Genomic DNA, 24,463 nt, shown 5'->3' on the forward strand with positions numbered 1-24,463 from the left:
GTGAATCAGATTAGAGGTGCTAAATCTGCCTAGCATCAAGCTTCTTCCCCAACATTCCCATAGTACAGGAAAAAAAAGTTAAGACTCAAGGGTGTATTTAATGCTGGGGGCGAGCTGCGACAGTGAGCAGTGCTGCCTGCTTGCGGTCAAAGCTCGCCCTGTCAGTACTCAACTGACCCGGATTCCCTCTCGCTCCATTTTTGGAGCGAGGGGGGAAATCAGCATATGCGGCAGCAGAAAACAGCGAGTCTCGCGGCTAAATGCAGCAGGCTCCCTGCATTAGCTGCGAGCCTCGCTGTTTGGGTGGAATCCTCGCTGTTCTGACAGGTAGGATTCCCCCGGAACATTGAATAGTGAGCGGCTGGCGGGGGGGTTACACAGCGAGGATTGCTTGTTTTCTGCGATCCCCGCCGTTTAAACCCCTCACCGGCTGCATTGAATACGGACCTAAATCTTAAAGAGTAAACATTGTCAACACTTTAAACAGGCAACACACAGAAAAACACATCATGGTTTAATCTTCATGTTTACTTCAATTGAAAACCTTGTGATATATCCAGTGCTGATGCTTAACTTCTCCTTTTTTTGTAAGTTTTCTGAAAAGCACTTTTGTATGTTTTAAATAGGTTTAATTAAATTTGTTTTTATTGAAAGATTTCAAATAAAATCATATCAAAGCCTAAAGGTGCCCACACACGCACCGATCCCGGCGTGCGTTGTGGGCTTAACTAGCACACATAGCATCGCATCGTATGCCTAGTGCATACGATGTGCATGCGATGCTATGCTAGAAAAAGCTAGTACAAAAAGTATGTGCAGCACATACTTTTTGTACTGTACGATGAGGTGCGGCGGGAGCGCGCACCCCATCGTATAGCATCGCACCGCCGGGATCGGTGCGTGTGTGGGCACCTTAATAACTGTTTTTTTTTATGTTAAAAAGCATTAAAACATGGTTGATCAAGGTTTCTATACATAGCAATGTTTCACAGTAATATAAAAAACAAACACAGAATTCCATTTAAAAAACAAACAAAAAAAAACGTTTAAACAAAAAAGCGGGGTTTTTTGAGGGGTTTAATATAAAATCTTTTTCTCCAACCCTGCTGGTTATGAATGATAAAAAGTGCTCCTGCCTGTCATTTTCCAAACCCATAACAGTTAGGAACTGATAGGCTGGAGCACCATTTATTATTTGTAACGAGTGATGACAAGAATATCACTTGTTGATAAATCTAGCCTTATGTTTAGCTTAGTGATCTTTTTAAAACAACCAATACAAAACAGGTCTATAACTTTGCCTTAAGGTCCATACACACTGAGCCGCTTTCTCCCTGCCAGACGCCGGCATCAGGGGGGGGTGGACAGTTTTGCATAGCGCAGAGCTATGCAAAGCCGTCCTCAAAGCGCTCATCTGCTGGTATTATCAGCAGATGAGCGGCTTTCCCGGCAATGATGCGGGAGCGCGCAACAGCGCTCACTGGCAGGGCATACACACTGGGCGGCTTTGAGCTGAAAACTGCTCAAACTTGCTGTTTTGAGGGACTTGCAGCTCAAAGTCGCCCAATGTGTATGGGCCTTTACAAAGAAGAGTTGGACAGCCATATTTGAGCCTTGCTCCTTGGCCAACTTTCTCTTCTCAGTGCTCTATGTAGCAAATACAACCACGACCTTCTGTCTAGTAAAGGGAGCACAATCTAGTTAAACACATAACTGGGAAAAGGACCATAACTGGAAAGTGATTAGAGGGGAGACGCACAAGAACACATCCCATGATATTTTTATCATTACATACAAAGTATATCATAGTATGCTTGTTATGTGACTAATGTAACACACACAGCTAGCCTTCACATGTACATCCTTTAACACGCACAATCTGTCAAATCATTCATTTCTATCTCAACACACACTGTTGTTTTTTTTACATCTAATAACTAGAACAGCTACAGCACGGGTCATCAACCTGTGGCCCTCCAGATGTTCTGGAACTACATGTCCCAGCATGCCCTGAGGTTTTTTGGCATGCTCTTATAGGAAAAAATGTGCCAATGCATGTTGGAACATGTAGTTTCACAACATCTGGAGGGCCGCAGGTTGAAGACCCATGTATGCTGTTCGTAAAAAAACAAATAGGAGTTTGTACTCTGGGAAGGCTGGCAGCCGTTTCCTCAGACACCACAGACCAGTAAAGGCCCCCATACATTAGTCCGACTTGTCCTAAGGACAAGTCGGACCTGATTCCCCCCTGCAGCTCCCCGGGAGGGGGACACACGATTTGGCACTTGATGTGCCAAGTTTTGCAAATGATACATCGCATGCGATGTATCATTTGCAACTCCAGGGGAGCTGCAATGTGAAGGGAGCAGGGGGCAGGGGGACATTGAGGCGGCTGGGGGGACGGACGCTGCGGGGGACACAGCTGCGGCAATTACTTACAGCTGAGCCGGGCAGTGGGAGCCGGGAGCTGTCTGTACCGAAGAAAAAAAAAAGCCCATACAATGAATGGGCAGCCTGTGATTGGCTGCTGAGCGCTCTCTCAGCCAATTGCTGACTGGCTGAGAGAGCGCTCAGCCAATCACAGGCTGCCCATTCATTGTATGGGCTTTTTTTTTTTTCCTTCCGTACTGACAGCTCCCGCCGGCTCTATGCCGCCTGTGTCCCCCGCAGCGTCCCCAGCCCCCCCTGCTCCCTCTACCGCTGCGCCGCCCCACTAGGTCCCAAGTCGGGTGGTCGGACGTGCAGCAGGTCCGACCACCCGACGCAGATCCGATGCGCACGGGACCGCGCATCGGATCTGAGGGGACATCAAAACTAGCCGATTTTGGTCCGATTTCGGCCAGATCCGACTGATCTGGCTGAAATCTGACCAAAATCGGCTAATGTATGGGGGCCTTAAGATGTGGTGCTGCTGTTCACAAACTCAGAGAAATCAAATGCATAAAGCATGTCGTTACTGTGAGGTTATGGGGCGTATACACGGGGCGAATTTAGGGCATTTTCTAACGATATCCTAGAAAATGCCCCTATATCGCTCCGTGTGTAGGGGCCATAGTACTATGCCACGTTGCCACCGCCTGGCGATTACTATCCTGCATGCTGGATAAATCTAGTGAGATTGCGGTGTTCTCACCTGAGAACACTGGTCCTGACATACTGCTCAGCACACAGCGCTGACTGTGCTGAGCGATCTCAGCGTCCTTCATTGCTTAGATCGCTCAACCGAGTCACACCGTGTGTGGGCCCTATTAGGTGCCAATCTGACTGTTGCTTCTGATTATGGAACCTCTGTAGATCTTAATTTATCAGATATATACTTAAAAGTATATATAAAAAGGTCACCAATTTAACCAATACATTAGCTTGCAGGTTCAGGGATTTTGATCCGTAATTGTTCACACTAATAGTCCCAGGAAAGCCTTTGTCCATTCATACCTAATCTAGTTTTGCTGGTCACAGCAACACACACACACTGCCCTCCAAATTTAATTAAATCGATCAGAGTGCCAAAAGTTGTGGGGGCAGGGCATGACCTCATACAGTGCTGTTATTGGACCATTGTGAAGCCATTTAAAGTTCTAAGAGCAATCACAGCTGGACACTGAGCAACGGCTGGACACTTCTGCAAGTCTTATAATATAACGCTTCCTAATTCTGCATTGGTGGTTATTTTACCTTTAATATTGGATTATATTGTGTTTGTGCAAGTACAGTTGATGTTACAAAATTTTAACGGTGAGATTTCTGCATCAGGCTATGCTAGACTCACAGTTATGTTTTGCTTTTTGGCAGCGACAAAAGATAGTGTTCATTCTAGCACCCACCATATTTGAAAACCCATGCAGTTCCTCTTCCCTGCCTGGGGTGTCGCTGTCTGCTGTGGTGATTCTAGCACAGGTCTGGTTTGCACTTAAAAGACACAGAGACCAGAATACAAGGGATGAATGGCCATTGAATGCACAAAGAAATGCAACGTGGATTCTTAAATAAAAGCGAGACCCTGCTCTTCTCCGGTTACAAAGAGTTGACACTACCATTATTTACACTGTCACACAGCTGTTATATTATTACAGACAGCGTGTAAACAGATTGAGCTCAGCGCCAGCAAAAGGTTTGTTGTCTTCAACAATAGCTAGCAAAATAAAATCAATCTTCTCCCTATCTTTACTGGCTGGCTGATAATGACAGTGTACAAATAAATATTATTCAGATACCGTGAAAAACAGAATTGTATTGTTTTCAGATAACGTGAACAGGCCAAATGATACTTATTAAAAAATATATATATAATGGGGGGGGGGGGGGGGGGGGTCTGCTGATTTGCTGCAGCCACCTTTCATGCATCAAAGCAATTCTAAGAAGACTAAACAGACCCCTATACATAATAATTCACTACTAACTAAACAGACTGTTGCAATTTTTTTAGGGCTTATTCAGGGGGTGTTCAGTACTACAACATCAAAAGTTTCCAATTGCCCACCTATATAGGAGGTGCGAAGAAAAGCTGGCAATGTTGGCACTATCATAAATTGGCAACATATTTGTCAGCCAGGCATTGCGGCACATTCTGGGGGCCCATAAGGATGGCACTGTGACGCGGTTACACAGTAGCTGTGTGCTCTGAGGGTGGGACCCTCACTGCCTCTACATTTGGCTGTAGAGCACTGCAGTCAGTATAACTGCAGTGCCAGCCGGTGGGTCCTTCGGATATTTAGATCATGTACCATACCACCACGGACGCCTGGAGCCGTGCATTACTTATCTCTGGGATGGCAGTCCTGACCACGCACTACAATGGCTGCAGCCTTGTGACGGTATGCACTCATGTGGTGGGCAGTGGTTGAACGGGGCATGCTGCCAACCCATTTATGCAGCTGGGCTTTGAATTAAAGTCCACTCTAAAAGGTGGCCCATCCTGCTTCAAGCCGCATGCCAATTTCCTTGAACTCCCCGACAGCTTCCTGGGTGGCACGGTCACATATGATGAACCGTATGTGGTCCTTTTGCATATGATGTATCGTATGCAATCCCAGTCACGGCTGCGGTATCTGATAAATCCTTGTGTCATGATTATCTCTAGATCCGATCTCATGCGCACGGGACCGCGCATCGGATCAGAGTCCGTGGTAAACCCATAGTATTCCTGCTAGGCTGTTTTAGCTGGGCGCTGCGCCCTGCCTGATTTTTAAAGGGCAAAATGCGGCCTGCCACTCTAGCAGCACCCCGCTAAAACAGCCTCACGGGGTAGCCCAGCGTCGCCGTAGTGGCGATGCCCCGCGCTTCCACGGCAGCACAGCGACTTCGGAGGTGACGGCAGCAGCCGGGCCCTTTGGTGACGGCGGCAGCCAGGCCCGCCCCCTTTGGTGACGGCGGCGGGCCCGGTCCGCCCCCCTGCCCGCTGCAAAAGCTAGAGTGAACACTAAACCCACACATGATTTGACAGTTTGCATGATTTTTCTGTCCAATCTGTCAAAATCTTGTGAAAAGGGCGACGGAATATGCTGCGCTATATAAGAAACGGTTAATAAATAAAGGGTCCAAATTGCACTAGTGGATGGGCGCTTAACTCTCTGAGTGCCAAGGGAATTTGGCAAAACAGGTGTGAAAATTGCTAAGCATAACTTTTTATTAACCCTTTGAGTGCCAACGTTGCTGAGAGTGATCCTCAAAATATCCGTTAAAAATGCCAGCGCTGGTTACAGCGACTGCTTTTTTTTGGGGGGTGCAATATTTAACTGAACTTTAATGAATTGACTCGGCTGTATTTATTTATACTAGAACAAGTGAGGGTAGCTGACATTGTTAGCGGGAAATTCTGAGGATCGCTAATCGCAACATTGGCACACAAAGGGTTACGGAGCAGACGGAACTAGGCACGCTGCCTTGGGGGCGGTTTAAGCGCTCACCAGTAAAATAAGAATTCTGCAATAACTCCTACAAAACCTTTAGAACAATTCATAGCATGATTCCTGCCATAGGGGAGCAGGGTTACATTACTTGTGCAACAACTTGGAACTCTGCGGTTCCGAGACATCGCTCAACGTTCTTACTGCACAATGTTGTAGTGCGAAACACCAGTATTTTTTGTCTCGTTATTAGACAATTGATATGACAAATGAATAATTAGCTTTATGCTGTATCTAGGCTTACCACATCGTCCCTTTAAACAGGAACACTCACAAATTATACAGGTTCTATTGGCTGATTAAAACCAAAGGAAATGCAGGCTGGAACTGAGCCAGCCACAGAATCGGGAGTGTCCAGGTTTAAATGGTATAGCGTAGTAAGCCTATCTATGGGCCTAATTCAGAATGGAATCAGTGAATTCGCAGAGGAGAGTGAGCAGAAAGCCGCCACCCAGACAAAAATTTAAAAAAAGACATACTAATGCTTAATTTGTAAGATATTAAGCAGAAGTCTAACCTTGTATACAGCCTATAATGAATGGACCTGTGCACTAGCTGGGAGACCAGGAAAACGGGAGCCGTTAGGGTTCTAAGGACCGAGACATACTGAGTTATTCCTATCCAGTCCTGTAACATATGATGCTAATTTGTTAAAGGCTGAGGAGGCAGCTTCATGGGCGGCAGGATCACATATGACACACTGGATGCGGTCCTTTTGCATACGATGCATCGCCATGCGGGATCTAATGATTCTTTAAGGCAGCCACGGCGATCACCGGTTCTTATGCAATGCACAGCGCATCAGAGGTAAAACACAAGAGATTTACTTTTAAAGCAGTTACTTTTCACAATTACAATAACTTCCCTATACAAGAAATAACATCTAAGTACACTTAGGAGCTATAGCCAAGAAGAAAGTCATCGGAATAAACCAACCAGTCCGGATGAAGAATGACCATCTCTGCCTATACAAACCAATGGAACATATCTGGTAACATTTAAATCCTCACAATTATGTATATTTTAGAGTTTCGTTGACTGATTTCAAGTCTCATCAAAAGCAAAGCAACAAACACTGAAATCCCTGTAATACTGAGGTGAAAACACATAAACACAGCTACAGTAGACAGTCAGTGTCGACAATGATGGTATAGACACAGTCATTTGTCACATTGTGGTATGTCAACATATGACAAGTTGAGAACATAATCATAATGTTGACAGTTAGTGTTAGGGATAGCCTGACTTGTCTACATTTAACCACGTTGAATTTATGGTAATGTTGACATGATACATGTTGACACAATGAGCGAGTCCCCGCTGAGTACATGTTGACATTAGATTGTGAGTATTGATAAGTCATCCTGAGCCCTGTAGCTATATTGCAAAGCTTGTATTCTACAGAACGGTGGATGAGATACTGGAAGTCTCTGCAGGATCAGGTTACAGCAGGGTTCTAAAACTCGTTCCTTCGGAGAACACACAGTTCACGTTCGCCAAGTCACCCGACAAGTGCACTCATTACTGACTGGTACATTTTAAAAGATCCACAGGTGGAGCTAATTATTTAACTTGTGATTCTGTGAGAAGACTTGCAAAACATGCACCGTGTGGGGTCCTGAGGGCCGAGTTTGAGAAACTGTGGGTTACAGCATAGCAGCTACTAAAGCAAAATGCCTGCAATAATAATAATAATAATAATACTAATAATAATAATACAGACCATATAGTTTCCTATTGCCAGAGAACCTAACAGTCATGTAAAAATCTTGCACATGAAGTATGTGGAAAACAAGCCACAACCTGAGAACATTTTATTCCCTGGAGCGATATTGCAGCCCAATGGAACTAGGCTATTTTGTCTAGAGTCTTTTAAAGCAATTTCAGTATTTTACGATATACAGAAAGCCCACGTACTATAAAGCTTGTGCACATAAGCAGCACACACCGGTAACGTAGACCTGGGTCTCTGCAGTCAGAGAGCGGTCTGTGAGATTGCAGAATGAATACATCACAGGGAAAACAATGGTTCCCAGGTACTGCGCCAATGCCAATATAAACGCACAACATTGTAGGTTAGGATTAGCTATTATTTATGAATTATGCCTTTTTTGACTACAGAGCCAAGCAATTCAGTCACGGTAAAGCAATCCAAACGTCATTAAAAGAGTAATATATAAAGCAATTAAGTAATGCAAAAGTACAAGTTCACTCATGATATCCTATTGCAGGGGTGCTCAAACTATTTGCTCTGGGACCCCGTCAGACAATAAAAATGATTACAGGACCCCAGCAAGTTACTACTGAATGGCCTACACGTGTGTGGTCAGTGAAATGAAGTGACTGCTTTTGTGACAGGGAGCCAGTGGGTAATGGGGGGATGGAAAAGGGTGACAGGGGGATGGAAGAGGGAAGCAGTGGGTGTTTACTTAATGAGTTATACCCCCCTCCAACATTAGCCTGATGATCAGCAACATGGAGTCGTGACCCCATGCTGAGGTGATCGGGACCCACAGTTTGAGAACCGCTGTCCTATTGTGTTTAATGGTCTTGTAGAAACACTTTGGAGTTGAAAACAAGACTACAAGTGTTACCGAAGCTGGTGCATAATAATATAAACCATATGAAAATGCAAAACAGGATCATTAAATAGTCCAGCTTAACACCCCACAACTTCCATATGTATCTTATATTACATGAAGTTCTTAACCCTATAGGTATATTCAATGCTGACTGCGAGCTATATGGCAAGAGCTTGTCGTCAGAGTATTCAACAGCCCCTCCCCTCGCTCACCGTTTCCACCTCGCCCGCTACCTGAGTGTGGCCGTCAAAACAGCGCGGCTTGTCACTATATGCAGCGGGCTCCCTGCATTTGCGTCAAACAATGCCTTTCCTAGGAACCCCCGCCACCCTCTGATGGCGAGGATTCTGCCGGAACATAGAATATGGTGAGCAGGATGGACGGCGAGTATGGCCTTTCCTCGTTAAAACAAAAAAAGCCATCCTTGCCATACAAACCACCCCCTCGATGTTGCTCGCCCCCTGCATTGACCACCGTCCTTTGAGTGCCAATGTTGCTGTGAGGTATGAAGTCAAAGTCGTGGAATATGAATCAATTTAGTTATTGCCGGCAAATAATCGGAAGTCAATTATTTGAAGTTTTGTTAGATCGCGCCAAAAAAAAAAAAAAAAAAGGTCGATGTAAGCGACAACGGAATTTTTTGCAGTTATTTTGCACATCTCTCTCAGCAACATTGGCACTCAAATAGTTAACCTTCTACATAAGTGCCCTTCTAAAACGTATTAAAATCAACTTTTACATCAACCAGTTTGAAACACCATTATGCAAAACACAGCATATGCCAATAAAGTACTTAACCACCTCCAATGGAAAATTTAAAAATGACAAATATACAAAACAAATTCTAATCCCTTCATAAAAATCATCTACAACTTTTAGATAAGCAATCCATTTAATACAGTGGTTCTCAACCTCGGTGCTCACGTACTGCTAACAGTTTCCGGTTCCCAGGTCACCCGGCAGGTGCACACATTACGCAATGACACATTTTAAAAGATCCACAGGTGGAGCTAATTATTTCACTTGTGATTCTGTGAGGAGACCTGGAAAATGTGCACTGTTGGGGGCACTTGCGGACTTAGGTTGAGAACCAAGTTTAAGATGGATAGACACACACAGTCAAAGCAACTGTTAATAACACTCTGACAGTATAGGATGACTAATAGTTCATCAATCATTCCTGTACACTGAAAGTTAATCAGCTTTCTGTGCCACACATTCCTAAGGGGGACAATAAAGATGCAAACGATAAAATGAAATGCCTGGGTAGAGGATCCTATACATTAGTTACGCTGTATCCGAAATAGCAGAACCTCGAACTGTGTATGAACATTGTAACCAGAAAAGTACGCAATATAAATAAAGTTTTCTTTCTTTGCATAAAAAGTAGATAATTAACCTGGCAAAAAAAAAAACAGCTACACAATTCATAAAACATGTTCTAAAGAAAAAGTAAAGTGAACCAATCCAACAGCACCAATTAATGCCAACACGCCGAAGCAAATAATCTGTTGAAAACAAAATTACATGCCCATCACGAATACCCATTCATTCATAACATACAATTCATGAAACAGAAAAGCAAAGATGCAAGAACTCATGATTTATAGAGGTAGCATTTACAAATTCCATTACATATCAAAGCTTTGCTGCTATATAGTTTTAAAAAGCCGAAACATCTTTACGGCTACACAAAAAGTCCATTAGGCCGTTCGTAACATAATGTGAATGGGAACGTACCTGCAGTTTGGTGGAGGATCCAGGGTGATTTCAGCTAACTCCTTCTGAATTCTGTAAGTGAAATGAGAAGCGTTTGAAACACTCTGCGGAATGAATCGGGGAATTACACTGCCCTCTACCATGATGTTGTTAAATGCAAGATTGGCTAATGCTAAACATGGCTGCTTCCTCTTTGTTCTCAGGCACAACCCAAATCCTGTAACAGGGGGGGGGGACTTAGCAGCTGTTTTTAAAGGACATGGCTGCAGAAATGGCAACTGCAGACGCTGGAGTATGAAAGGAGACTTTCACGTGATCAGAAAAGTGATTTTGTTTTTTTAATGCAAACACTTTTTACCGGAGAGAATTGCTTTTCAAGCTAATATGCAAATGAGACAGAAAGGGAGGGGGGGGGGGGCGACTCCAGCATTTTGACAATGACTTTGTACCCGCGTAACAGTGCTCACAATTAACACATTTAAAATAAGCAGAGAAAATGTTTATCTGGCTGGCATCATGCCTGCTACAAACCATGCAAAAAACAACAATGCAACACTGTAACCTACCAACAACTATACGATGTTAATATGGAGATTGACAAATGCATTAAAGTTTCATAACTATTAAAACTGTATTTGCAGAATATGGAATTAATAGGTGCCATCTGATTGCACATAAACTAAGAACTACTGTATAATTTTAATAAGCTAGAAATTTAGTAGGCTCATTATACAATTAGTTAACTGCTACATGTTTCGAATTAAGCAGTAACGAATAAAAATCTCTTGTTTCCATGTATTCAGCCTTAATAGAACAGCAACATCAACGCTGCAGATCATAGGCACACATAAAACAGTATTTACGACAAACTTTAATCCGTTCATGTTAATAGCAATAGAGGAATGCTTCATGACCTCACATAACATCTCCCCGACGGGGCTACAGAACACTGAAACAGATACAACTTACACAGCGACGGAATAAAAATGTTGCTAATAATACAGGAATAAAGATAAAAAGCAAAAACGTAAAATTTTCAATTATTGCTTCGCGTTTCAAAGAAAACGAAGATAACAGAAACATTGAAAGAAAGGAAAAACAAAAAGCAGTGTAGAAAAGTAAATAAACTTCAACTATACACAAAGTAACATAAAATGTCAAGAAGGTGTTACAAAATGTAAACAGATGGGAGAGAAATCTGTAGCATAACACAGACATATATTCAAAGGGTGAAATTCGAGTACAGGCAACGATTGAACTACGTCTGATACGTGCAAGAAATGCCAGACGATTTTTTTTTAAAACACTGGCTGTCACCGTTTAGCAAATCATAATAAAAAGAGTACAACAAATGTGCGCTGCGCACTTTATCTAACCGCTTCTCAGTAACACAGCCAACAGTCTGCCAACACCAGCCTCAAGGTGTGGAATTGCTTACTTATTACAATCAATAATCTGATCAATAGCCTGTTTCTATTACTATGTCAGAATAATCACAGAATTATACTTTTTTTTTTTTTTGTAGATTTCAGGAGATAACACAAAAAAACACATGTCCATCAAAGATAATGGATCGCCATAGATCAAATAAATCTGAAAGACATCACCAAGTTTCCAACGCACGCATTCGATAACAAGGCCCGCAAGAGCAGTTTGGCTAGTAATAAAATCGGCGCTTAGAAATGGTTATTGAATGGTGAATGAAGCTACACAACCGCCGTACCTTATGAAACGGCTAGAAAAGCAATATGGATACGTCTTTGCAAGACGGGAAAATAACTTAAATACATCGCTAAGCAATTATGCCAGCTGTCTAGGTATTCACTCCGGTATCCATGAAAGATCTATATCTCCTATTAAAACGTGAGCTATTGAAGTATAGATGAGAATAAAAGGACATCATAACCAAGTATGCTGAAGAGAGATATATGGGGGGGATTTAATCCCGGGTCCCAACAGTCGTGACCCTGGCCTGTTCTCGGCCCGCTTGCATGTTATTTGGCAGGTGGTATTCAATGTCCCGCCTGCCGGATGACAAGTGGGCGTGTCCCTGGAAACGTCCGTGGATCGTCAAGATATGGCCTTGATCTCGACAATCCACGTCCGTTTTCGCTTTTCATTGCTTTTAAAGTCGGGTCTGCTCTGCCAAGATGCCTCTTAAATGCTGCCGGGAAAGACAGCATTGAATGTGCACCTGCCGCTATTTCCCCTGTCGGGAAATAGCGGCGGAGGATTGAATACCGCCCAAAGTATCAGCCAGCCAGCGAGAACAGCCTGTAACATGACAGTTAGAAGCTGATTGGTTGATACTATACACTGGTCTATATTGGGGTCTATGCACTAAGCCCTGTAGAGCGATAGTGTATTAACCAGCTACTGCCGTTTTTCGTAACAGACAGAAATATGGCAGTTAGGAGCAGATTAACTGGAACTTTATCTCCATCTACTTTACTCTCACCAAGGCCTAACTCTGGGTGAAATTTAATAGGATGAGAGTGCAAATGATTGCCGCTTTACAAAAACTGGAGATTTCTTACCAAATCTCTCACTTACTGAATCTCTCATCCTATCACGTTTCTCCCATTGGCTCATATGGCTCTCTTCGTGATCACTTTCCAAGGCTGGATAGGTCTGCCCCTCTTGTCTCTTTGTATATAAGAGAAGTTGAAACAAAGGCAACTGGATGACCTCCTGGAAGTCGGGATACTGACATTGGAATCCCGACTGCTAAATGCCCGACAGTCAGGATCACGACTTAAGGTGCATACACACTGTACAATTTTTTTGACCAATTTCGTTCATTTCGGCCACTCTGAACGAAATTGGTCAAAGTATCTTTCAGTGCGTTTGCGACGAAGGACGAATGATGATGTGCATACCCGCCAGTTGTTCGTCAACTGTGCATACAGCTCAATTTGGATATCTTTCAAAAAGAGCCTATAAACTGTAGCTAGGTCTTTCGTCTGTCGTCAACATCTTTCGTCCAGGACATTGGGTTCAAGGGAAATTTCTTTCAAGGAAATTTGTCAAAAAATTTGTGCAGTATGTATGCACCTTTACAGAGGCTATTCTCCCTCCACGACCACAAGGAGCTTCAATGCGCTTGCCCCTCTTTTCGAGTACCGGCAGTTGGCATTCCAATGGTCGGTACACTGACGGTCGGAATCCCAACTGTCGGGGCGCTATACCACACCCGACCTAAAGGTGTGTACAGACTAGGTGATAAAAATTAATGATATGCACAATAATGATTGTTAATGATATCATCTAGGGTGAACGCACAGACGAGGGAGGACAATATCACCCACCGTTGCTTGTTCCCATTGGCCTGCATTTGCTGGCACCCCATCATCTCTGGGTACACACCGTGTAGTGTGTACTCAGCTTTAATCTAATGCGGGCATTCCCAACCTCGGTCCTCAAGGCACACCAACAGTGCAGATAACCAGGCTTCAGCACAGATGGTTAAATAAAAACAACTTAAGTCAGGCATGTCCAAATGATGGCCCTCTAGTTGTTGTGAAACTACAAGTCCCATCATGCCTTGCCACAGTTTTGCTATTAGGCAATGCTAAAACAATGGCAAGGCATGCTGGGATGTGTAGGTTCACAACAGCTGGAGGGCCACAGTTTGAACATGCCTGACTTAAGTACTAATTAAGTCACCTGTGCTCAAGCCTGCATATTACAAAGCCTGCACTGTTGGTGTGTCTTGAGGACCGAGGTTGGGAATGCCCGCATTAGATTAAAGCTGAGTACACATGGCAGTACTCAGAGATCCTTCAGAGTCCAAGTTAGAGTTAGCAAGTGCTGCCTAACATGTTTCGTCGTAGCCTTACGACTTTATCAAAGGTATCATACCTTTGATAAAGTCGTAAGGCTACGACGAAACGAGTTAGCAAGTGCTGCCTAACATGTTTCGTCGTAGCCTTACGACTTTATCAAAGGTATGATACCTTTGATAAAGTCGTAAGGCTACGACGAAACATGTTAGGCAGCACTTGCTAACTCTAACTTGGACTCTGAAGGATCTCTGAATACTGCCATTTCCACCTCCTGTTGGCCTTTGGATCCCATATTTGCCTCCCCAATTTCGGATTGCATCCTTCCCTAGCATTGGGACCTTTTTACCAACTCCACTGTGGACCTACAAATTCCGCATAATCGTGAGGACATTTCCTGAAACCAGGAATTCGATCATCCTCCAGCGTGAGACCAACCACTGTGGATTACAACTATCGCATATTGTGAGGACCCCACATCAATTTGGGCGACATCATTTGCATTCCAGGACGGCACTATATTTCCTCCATCTTCCAAAGGCACATATCCATTGGATTCAGGAGCACACTCTCCATATTGGACAATCTCAGCAGCATTTCAGAGACATAAGTATACCTTCCTTGTCCCCATTATATACATACATTAATTGTCATTGTGGTTTTTTTAAACCATATTATTATGATCATCATTATCTTTTTTAATAAATTTATTGTAATATCCAATTGATCAGTTTTATAGCGCTCCACCTTCTTTTTGCACTTTACCTCCCTTACAGAGGGCTGACACCCCTCGAGTCGGAGCAGCTTGACAATACACCCCATAAGGCGCCTGTTCCTACTCTGAGTACCCCATCTCGAGTACACACCCCCCCTTTTTTTCTAGATCCTGATTATTACCTTCTAGCACTAGTATATCCTCTGATTATTACCTTCTAGCACTAGTAGATCCTCTGATTATTACCTTTTAGCACTAGTAGATCCTCTGATTATTACCTTTTAGCACTAGTAGATCCTCTGATTATTACCTTTTAGCACTAGTAGATCCTCTGATTATTACCTTTTAGCACTAGTAGATCCTCTGATTATTACCTTTTAGCACTAGTAGATCCTCTGATTATTACCTTTTAGCACTAGTAGATCCTCTGATTATTACCTTTTAGCACTGGTAGATCCTCTGATTATTACCTTCTAGCACTGGTAGATCCTCTGATTATTACCTTTTAGCACTGGTAGATCCTCTGATTATTACCTTTTAGCACTAGTAGATCCTCTGATTATTACCTTTTAGCACTGGTAGATCCTCTGATTATTACCTTTTAGCACTAGTAGATCCTCTGATTATTACCTTTTAGCACTAGTAGATCCTCTGATTATTACCTTTTAGCACTAGTAGATCCTCTGATTATTACCTTTTAGCACTAGTAGATCCTCTGATTTATTACCTTTTAGCACTAGTAGATCCTCTGATTTATTACCTTTTAGCACTAGTAGATCCTCTGATTTATTACCTTTTAGCACTAGTAGATCCTCTGATTTATTACCTTTTAGCACTAGTAGATCCTCTGATTATTACCTTCTAGCACTGGTAGATCCTCTGATTATTACCTTCTAGCACTGGTAGATCCTCTGATTATTACCTTTTAGCACTAGTAGATCCTCTGATTATTACCTTCTAGCACTAGTAGATCCTCTGATTATTACCTTTTAGCACTAGTAGATCCTCTGATTATTACCTTTTAGCACTAGTAGATCCTCTGATTATTACCTTTTAGCACTAGTAGATCCTCTGATTATTACCTTTTAGCACTAGTAGATCCTCTGATTATTACCTTTTAGCACTAGTAGATCCTCTGATTATTACCTTTTAGCACTAGTAGATCCTCTGCTTATTACCTTCTAGCACTGGTAGATCCTCTGCTTATTACCTTTTAGCACTGGTAGATCCTCTGATTATTACCTTTTAGCACTAGTAGATCCTCTGATTATTACCTTTTAGCACTAGTAGATCCTCTGATTATTACCTTTTAGCACTGGTAGATCCTCTGATTATTACCTTCTAGCACTGGTAGATCCTCTGATTATTACCTTTTAGCACTAGTAGATCCTCTGATTATTACCTTTTAGCACTAGTAGATCCTCTGATTATTACCTTTTAGCACTAGTAGATCCTCTGATTATTACCTTTTAGCACTAGTAGATCCTCTGATTATTACCTTTTAGCACTAGTAGATCCTCTGATTATTACCTTTTAGCACTAGTAGATCCTCTGATTATTACCTTTTAGCACTAGTAGATCCTCTGATTATTACCTTCTAGCACTGGTAGATCCTCTGATTATTACCTTCTATTATTATTTATTTATTTGCAGTTTCTTATATAGCGCAGCAGATTCCGTTGCGCTTTACAATAGCACTAGTAGATCCTCTGATTATTACCTTCTAGCACTGGTAGATCCTCTGATTATTACCTTTTAGCACTAGTAGATCCTCTGATTATTACCTTTTAGCACTAGTAGATCCTCTGATTATTACCTTTTAGCACTAGTAGATCCTCTGATTATTACCTTTTAGCACTAGTAGATCCTCTGATTATTACCTTTTAGCACTAGTAGATCCTCTGATTATTACCTTTCAGCACTAGTAGATCCTCTGGTTATTACCTTTCAGCACTAGTAGATCCTCTGGTTATTACCTTTTAGCACTAGTAGATCCTCTGGTTATTACCTTCTAGCACTAGTAGATCCTCTGATTATTACCTTCTAGCACTAGTAGATCCTCTGATTATTACCTTTTAGCACTAGTAGATCCTCTGATTTTTACCTTTTAGCACTAGTAGATCCTCTGATTATTACCTTTTAGCACTAGTAGATCCTCTGATTATTACCTTCTAGCACTAGTAGATCCTCTGATTATTACCTTCTAGCACTAGTAGATCCTCTGATTATTACCTTTTAGCACTAGTAGATCCTCTGCTTATTACCTTCTAGCACTGGTAGATCCTCTGCTTATTACCTTTTAGCACTAGTAGATCCTCTGGTTATTACCTTTTAGCACTAGTAGATCCTGATTATTACCTTTTAGCACTAGTAGATCCTCTGATTATTACCTTTTAGCACTAGTAGATCCTCTGATTATTACCTTTTAGCACTAGTAGATCCTCTGATTATTACCTTTTAGCACTAGTAGATCCTCTGATTATTACCTTTTAGCACTAGTAGATCCTCTGATTATTACCTTTTAGCACTAGTAGATCCTCTGATTATTACCTTTTAGCACTAGTAGATCCTCTGATTATTACCTTCTAGCACTAGTAGATCATCTGATTATTACCTTTTAGCACTAGTAGATCCTCTGATTATTACCTTCTAGCACTAGTAGATCCTCTGATTATTACCTTCTAGCACTAGTAGATCCTCTGATTATTACCTTTTAGCACTAGTAGATCCTCTGATTATTACCTTCTAGCACTAGTAGATCCTCTGATTATTACCTTTTAGCACTAGTATATCCTCTGATTATTACCTTTTAGCACTAGTATATCCTCTGATTATTACCTTTTAGCACTAGTAGATCCTGTGATCATTACCTTTTAGCACTAGTAGATCCTCTGATTATTACCTTTTAGCACTAGTAGATCCTCTGATTATTACCTTTTAGCACTAGTAGATCCTCTGATTATTACCTTCTAGCACTAGTAGATCCTCTGATTATTACCTTTTAGCACTAGTATATCCTCTGATTATTACCTTTTAGCACTAGTAGATCCTCTGATTATTACCTTTTAGCACTAGTAGATCCTCTGATTATTACCTTTTAGCACTAGTAGATCCTCTGATTATTACCTTTTAGCACTAGTAGATCCTCTGATTATTACCTTTTAGCACTAGTAGATAGCTTTGCAGTGGTTTTACTGGATAATTTGGTATTTTTTTTCTGTTGAACCGCTGAGGGTTTCCTCTCCTCCTGCTCTTCTGGTTCTGGGGCCGGGGGGTCTCTCTGATCAGCATCCGAACTTCCGCTGCTGGTACTAGGGCTTTCATCGTCTGACCTCTGTCGATCACTAGACATCTTGGTAGACTTCACTTAATCCCGATATATGTCACCTAATGAAGCAAGAAATGTGATGTCAGTTTCACCTGGGGAGCACAGCAGTGTTGCTACTATCAAATATTAGCATACAAAAAATTCTAAAGCAAATACATTAGAGCCTCTTAGAAGTTCCTTGTGTAACTTTCTACGATTACCAAGTCAACCCACTCAACCTCCTTATAGTGACACTGTCTGCTCTACATTACAACGCAACACAAGTCATCACCAAGGAATGGTGCAAACTGCCATAATATGCCTGACCTATGATTTAAGACAAACACAACTCCTTGAAAGGGAGGCATTCCTTACAATGTGTAAATGTATGGGTGAAGTACATCCAGGGGCATACATTCATTATTAATTTCCTTTTTTGACATTATTTAAATAAGAAAAGTCACTGACGCCTTGTTAATATGTTGATCAAGGGTTGATTTGGGGAACTGCACTATATATTAATATTTAATTTAACAGAACAACTTCAGTTAGGGGATCTAGAGTGCACCCCACCCGAGTTTCTTTTTTTCTCTTTTTTTGTTAATATGTACATGGCATGTCAGTGTTTTGTTATCCCCTGCTCTCATTCATATATATTTTATAACGAACTAAAGAGAAAAGTGAAGGGGGCAATAGCTCCATACTCCATTTTAAGTAAATAGTAAGAAGGGGGGGCACTATGAGCATAGGGACTGGGTGGGGGGGGGGGGGGGCGTATCACAGTTACATGACTCAGGAAAGGGGTACCATAGCCACAGATATCAGTTGGAATGGGAGGAGTTTCCACAAAAACAGTAATCGAGGGGGGCAGGCACACACCACAGCCACTGGAATCAGGGGGGACGGGGACACACCACGGCCACTGGAATGGGAGGGGGCAGGCGCACACCACGGCCAACGGAATTGGGGGAGGGGGCAGGCGCACACCATGGCCAACGGAATTGGGGGGGTGACCACCACGGCCAACGGAATTGGGGGGGGCATGACCACCACGGCCAACGGAATTGGGGGGTGGGGATGACCACCACGGCCAACGGAATTGGGGGGTGATGACCACCACGGCCAACGGAATTGGGGGGGGGGGGTGACCACCACGGCCAACGGAATTGGGGGGGGGGGGGGATGACCACCACTGGAATGGGGGGGGGGGGATGACCACCACTGGAATGGGAGGGGGCAGGCGCACCACACGGCCAAAGGAACAGGGGGGGATGACCACCACGGCCAACGGAATTGGGGGGGGGGGGATGACCACCACGGCCAACGGAATTGGGGGGGGGATGACCACCACGGCCAACGGAATGGGGGGGGATGACCACCACGGCCAACGGAATGGGGGGGGTGACCACCACGGCCAACGGAATGGGGGGGTGACCACCACGGCCAACGGAATTGGGGGGGATGACCACCACGGCCAACGGAATTGGGGGGGGGGGGGGTGACCACCACGGCCAACGGAATTGGTGGGGATGACCACCACGGCCAACAGACAGAATGGGGGGGACCACCACGGCCAACAGACAGAATGGGGGGGACCACCACGGCCAACAGACAGAATGGGGGGGACCACCACGGCCAACAGACAGAATGGGGGGGACCACCACGGCCAACAGACAGAATGGGGGGGACCACCACGGCCAACAGACAGAATGGGGGGGACCCCCACGGCCAACAGACAGAATGGGGGGGGACCACCACGGCCAACAGACAGAATGGGGGGGACCACCACGGCCAACAGACAGAATGGGGGGGACCACCACGGCCAACAGACAGAATGGGGGGGACCACCACGGCCAACAGACAGAATGGGGGGGACCACCACGGCCAACAGACAGAATGGGGGGGACCACCACGGCCAACAGACAGAATGGGGGGGACCACCACGGCCAACAGACAGAATGGGGGGGACCACCACGGCAAACAGACAGAATGGGGGGGACCACCACGGCAAACAGACAGAATGGGGGGGACCACCACGGCCAACAGAATGAAGGGGGGGACAACCACGGCCAACAGAATGAAGGGGGGGACAACCACGGCCAACAGAATGAAGGGGGGGACAACCACCGCCAACAGAATGAGGGGGGGGCACCACAGCCAACAGAATGGGGGGGCCACCACAGCCAACAGAATGAGAGGGGGCCACCACAGCCAACAGAATGAGAGGGGGCCACCACAGCCAACAGAATGAGAGGGGGCCAACAGACATAACGAGGGGAGGGACGGACACCACGGCCAACAGACATAATGAGGGGTGGGGGACACACCACATCTAAACGACAGAATGGGGGGAGCCACGGCCAACAGACAGAATGGGGGGGGAACACCACCATGGCCAACAGACAGAATGGGGGGGGGAACACCACCATGGCCAACCGACAGAATAGGGCGGGACACCACCATGGCCAATGCAACAGAATTGGGCGGGACACCACCATGGCCAATGCAACAGAATGGGGGGCACCCCATGACCAATGGAATCAGGGGAAGGGCAGCACACCAAGGCCAACGAGATGGGTAGGCACACCACAGCGAATTTAATCAAGGGGAGGGTGGCACACCACAGCCAACGGAATCAGGGGGGTACACACACCAAGACCACAAGAATTGGGGGTTGAACCAAAACCACATAAAAGTTTGGGCACATTATGGGCTCGGGAATCTGGAGGGGCACACTATGTGTAGCCTTGTCTTGTGAACATGGATATGGTTGCAGTAATAGAAACAAGGGACACTATGAGCGCAGGATCAAAGTTGGTATTCATGGGCACAGGATCAGCTAGGGGCATTCATAGGCACAGAAACGGGCCAAAGTCAATGAGCAGCACAGCCACATGGGGGTGGGCACAGCCACGTGGGAGGGGACCATATGTGGCGGCACAGGCACATGGGGGGCACCATATGGGGTACAGGCACATGAGGTACAGGCACATGGTAGGGGTTAAGCCACATGTGGGGCACAGGCACATGGGCGCACCAAGGGCAAAGGCGCATGGGGGGGCACCAAGGGCACGGGCACATGGGGGGGCACCATGGGCTTATGGGGGGCACCATGGGCTTATGGGGGGTACCATGGGCGCATGGGGGGCACCACGGGTGCATAAGGGGTACCATGGGCACAGGCACATGGGGGGTACCATGGGCACAGGCACATGGGGGGGTACCATGGGCACAGGCACATGGGGGGTACCATGGGCACAGGCACATGGGGGGGGTACCATGGGCACAGGCACATGGGGGGGTACCATGGGCACAGGCACATGGGGGGGGTACCATGGGCACAGGCACATGGGGGGGTACCATGGGCACAGGCACATGGGGGGGTACCATGGGCACAGGCACATGGGGGGGTACCATGGGCACAGGCATATGGGGGGTACCATGGGCACAGGCACATGGGGGGGGGGGGGCAAGGTGGCAAGCGTGAATGTGGCGCTACGGGCACCGGGATGGGGCAGTCAGTATGGTAGGAGGCACTCCAATATGAGCATGGTGTAGCAAGTGATGCGTGAAGTCAGTGCCAACCCGCTCCCCCCCACCTCCTCCTACTCCTCCGCCTCCTGCTCACTCGCTCTCTTCTGGGCTGAAAACAAGAACAAAGCTCGCTCTCCCCCCGGATCCCTCCCCGCTGCTGCTTTACCTCAGGAGCGCTGCCCGTCCCTGCTCTCAAGCCGCTGGATGCTGCTGCTGTGCCGGGGACGGGGAACCTGGAGACACCGAACCGGGGGGGAAACGAGCAGGCTCCGGCCGGCTGCCGAACATTGAGAGTCGGAAGAAAGAGGGAGGAGGAGGGGAGAGGAGGGAGCGGGGAGCTGCTTCTGCTGGCTGTAGTACGCTTCTGGCGTCTGCTGGTGGCGCTGACGAGGTGCGGTGGGCGGGGAAATGAAGGGGGGCGGGGAGAGAGGAGGTGGCTGTCGTGCGCGAGCAGGCTGAGCCTCGTGCTCGGGAGGGGGCTCGATACTGTAGGCACGCCCACCTGCGTTTTTTGGTCGGCACACTCACCCAAAGCCACGCCTCCTTTGCCTTCCCCCGGGCGACGGTAGCTCCGCCCAGTAAAAAGATGATGTCAGCGGCCGGCTGCGTGAGCGCGCTGCGCGCCCCCTACACCTTGTCTGATCCCCGTGCGCGCGCTCCAGACACAGAGTTTTAATAGTACATAACTGATGTACTTGTTCTCCAGCGCTCTCACAGCTTAATATATATATAGCTACCAATGTGTACAGTTTTATATCGCAGTTACATAGCTTCTCACGGCACAATGCAGTCTGTACTCTGTGCATCCAGTGCCATATACAATATATGGGGTAATAAAGCTTGCCATATACAATATATGGGGTAATAAAGAGGTGATCTTGCCCATAGCAACCAATCAGATTCTCTGTTGCATCCTAGAAAATGATATACATAATCTGATTGGAGGCTATGGGTAGCATAGCATCCCCTCTTTTCATTTTTAGAAGCTTTAGTAAATTTGCCAGCATATACACACACACAAAACTCCAAAGGTCCAGCTCTTCCGATATTCAGCATAAAGACAGCAGTGCCCCCACAATCCACTTACTACTATATCCATAGATAGATGCGGCACTCAAATTCAGAAAACAGACAGCTAGGACTCAGCATAAATTGCAACATTTCAATGCTATTTAAGGTCCATACTCACTGGGACTATGCCCAGCGTGTATGGACAGCGATGATGACAATCATCGCTGCGGGGAAAGCTGCTCGGTGCATACACACTGAGCGGCTTTCCCCCTGCCCGGCGCTGACGGAGGGGGGAGGACGGCGTTGCATAGCGGAGCGCTATGCAAAGCCGTCCTGGAAGCCGCTCATCTGCTGGTATAACCAGCAGATGAGCGGCTTTCTTGGCGATGTTACGGGAGCGCGCAGCAGCGCTCAATGCTGGGCCATACACACTGCTGTTTTGAGCGATTTTCAGCTCAAAGTTGCACAGTGTGTATGATCCTTTACCTAAGCATTTTCATCAGGCATCCTGATTAAAATGCGCTTCAGTAAATAGCATTGAAATGTTGCAATTTATGCTGGAGTCCTAGCTGTCTGTTTTCTGAAGTCGAGTGCCACATCTATGCATATAGTATATATGTGTGCGTGTGTGTGTGTGCTGGGGCGGATTGGCCCGCCGGGAAACCGGGCCATTTTCCAGAGGGCCGGTCTGAATTTGGCTGCTTTTCCCCCTGGCTGGGCTGCTGCAGTCCCCGCTGGCTGGCCATAACTCCTGTCTGCCCACAGTAAATATGGCCGCGGGTTGCTCTTGGGTGACATCACCACGTCCCCCAGGGACAGTCACTGAGCGGCTTCAGCGTGGTGGCGGGACGGAAATGGCTACGCAGCAGCGTGGCACCGAAGCCGGGTAAGTAATCCTCCATAGGCTACCACCATGCGCACAGTGTCTATTCCTTCAGACTGGGGGGACTCCCAAAAGGTCGACATGGAAAAAGGTTGACAAAAGTTTTTGACTTTTTGGGGGGGGGTGTCAATGTTGACACTTGAGCACATGGACCTCCAATTAGTGTGGCACATACACTCCCACGGGTCGCTTCGCCCACCATAGTTCGGGCCAGCTATCTTGCTGCGCTCGGCCCACATTACCAGTCCCAATAGAAATCCAAGTGGAGGTTAAAGTACGAAGAAGGCCAAAAAAATTTTAAATAAATCATGGAAAATTTATGTCAACCTTTTCATGCGTCGACTATTGTCAGGTTGACCCTTTGATTGTGTCGAACTGCGTCTGTGTCGACATTGTGCATATCAACCTTTTTCAATATCAACCTAGTGCATGTCAACCTTTGTCACATTTTGGTGTCGACCTATTGACTGTCTGTCTAGACACTGTCGACCTACAGGTGGAGCCACTGTCATTTGTAGTGCTGACGCGCCGAGACGACCCGTCTCTGCGTGCCAATCCCCGGTACAGGGATGCGCAATTGTCTAACACTGTCCATTTCCGGCGCACTCTGAATGGCGCACTGGGTGCAGCTCAGACGGGAGTGACTCCATCTGTATCATCCAGATACCTGTAATTCATTAGTGTTCCAGTTTAAAGGGACATTACGGCAAGCCTAGGAATAGATATCTATATTATTCTCCTTTTCACTGAATAATACACTTAGGGCCTTATTCAGATCTGATTGCAGTACAAATTTGTTCTCAAAATGGGCAAAACCATGTGCACTGCAGGTGGGGCAGATGTAACATGTGCAGAGAGAGTTAAATTTGGGTGGGTTGTGTTGAAACTGAAATCTAAATTGCAGTGTAAAATTAATGCAGCCAGTATTTACCCTGCACAGAAACAAAATAACTCACACAAATCTAACTCTCTCTGCACATGTTACATCTGCCCCACCTGCAGTGCACATGGTTTTGCCCATTAT

The 24,463-nt window shown here is 45.6% G+C and overlaps 1 protein-coding gene across 1 annotated transcript in view; it reads right to left on the reverse strand.

Annotated features, from left to right (window-relative positions):
• UBE2E3 (ubiquitin conjugating enzyme E2 E3) overlaps positions 1 to 21,934 on the reverse strand; it is an 84,955-nt gene extending 63,021 nt beyond the window's left edge. Inside the window, exons 1-3 of the mRNA XM_083154695.1 lie at positions 21,712 to 21,934; positions 17,863 to 18,091; positions 10,229 to 10,279 (exon numbers count right to left, since the gene is read on the reverse strand). Coding sequence (XP_083010821.1) covers positions 10,229 to 10,279; positions 17,863 to 18,056 — 245 coding nt within the window. The 5' untranslated portion in view covers positions 18,057 to 18,091; positions 21,712 to 21,934. The remainder of the gene's footprint in view (positions 1 to 10,228; positions 10,280 to 17,862; positions 18,092 to 21,711) is intronic.
• Positions 21,935 to 24,463: the final 2,529 nt, after the last annotated feature.

The sequence above is a fragment of the Crinia signifera genome, chromosome 7, assembly GCF_055691185.1.
Source record: "Crinia signifera chromosome 7, ASM5569118v1, whole genome shotgun sequence".
NCBI lineage: Eukaryota > Metazoa > Chordata > Amphibia > Anura > Myobatrachidae > Crinia > Crinia signifera.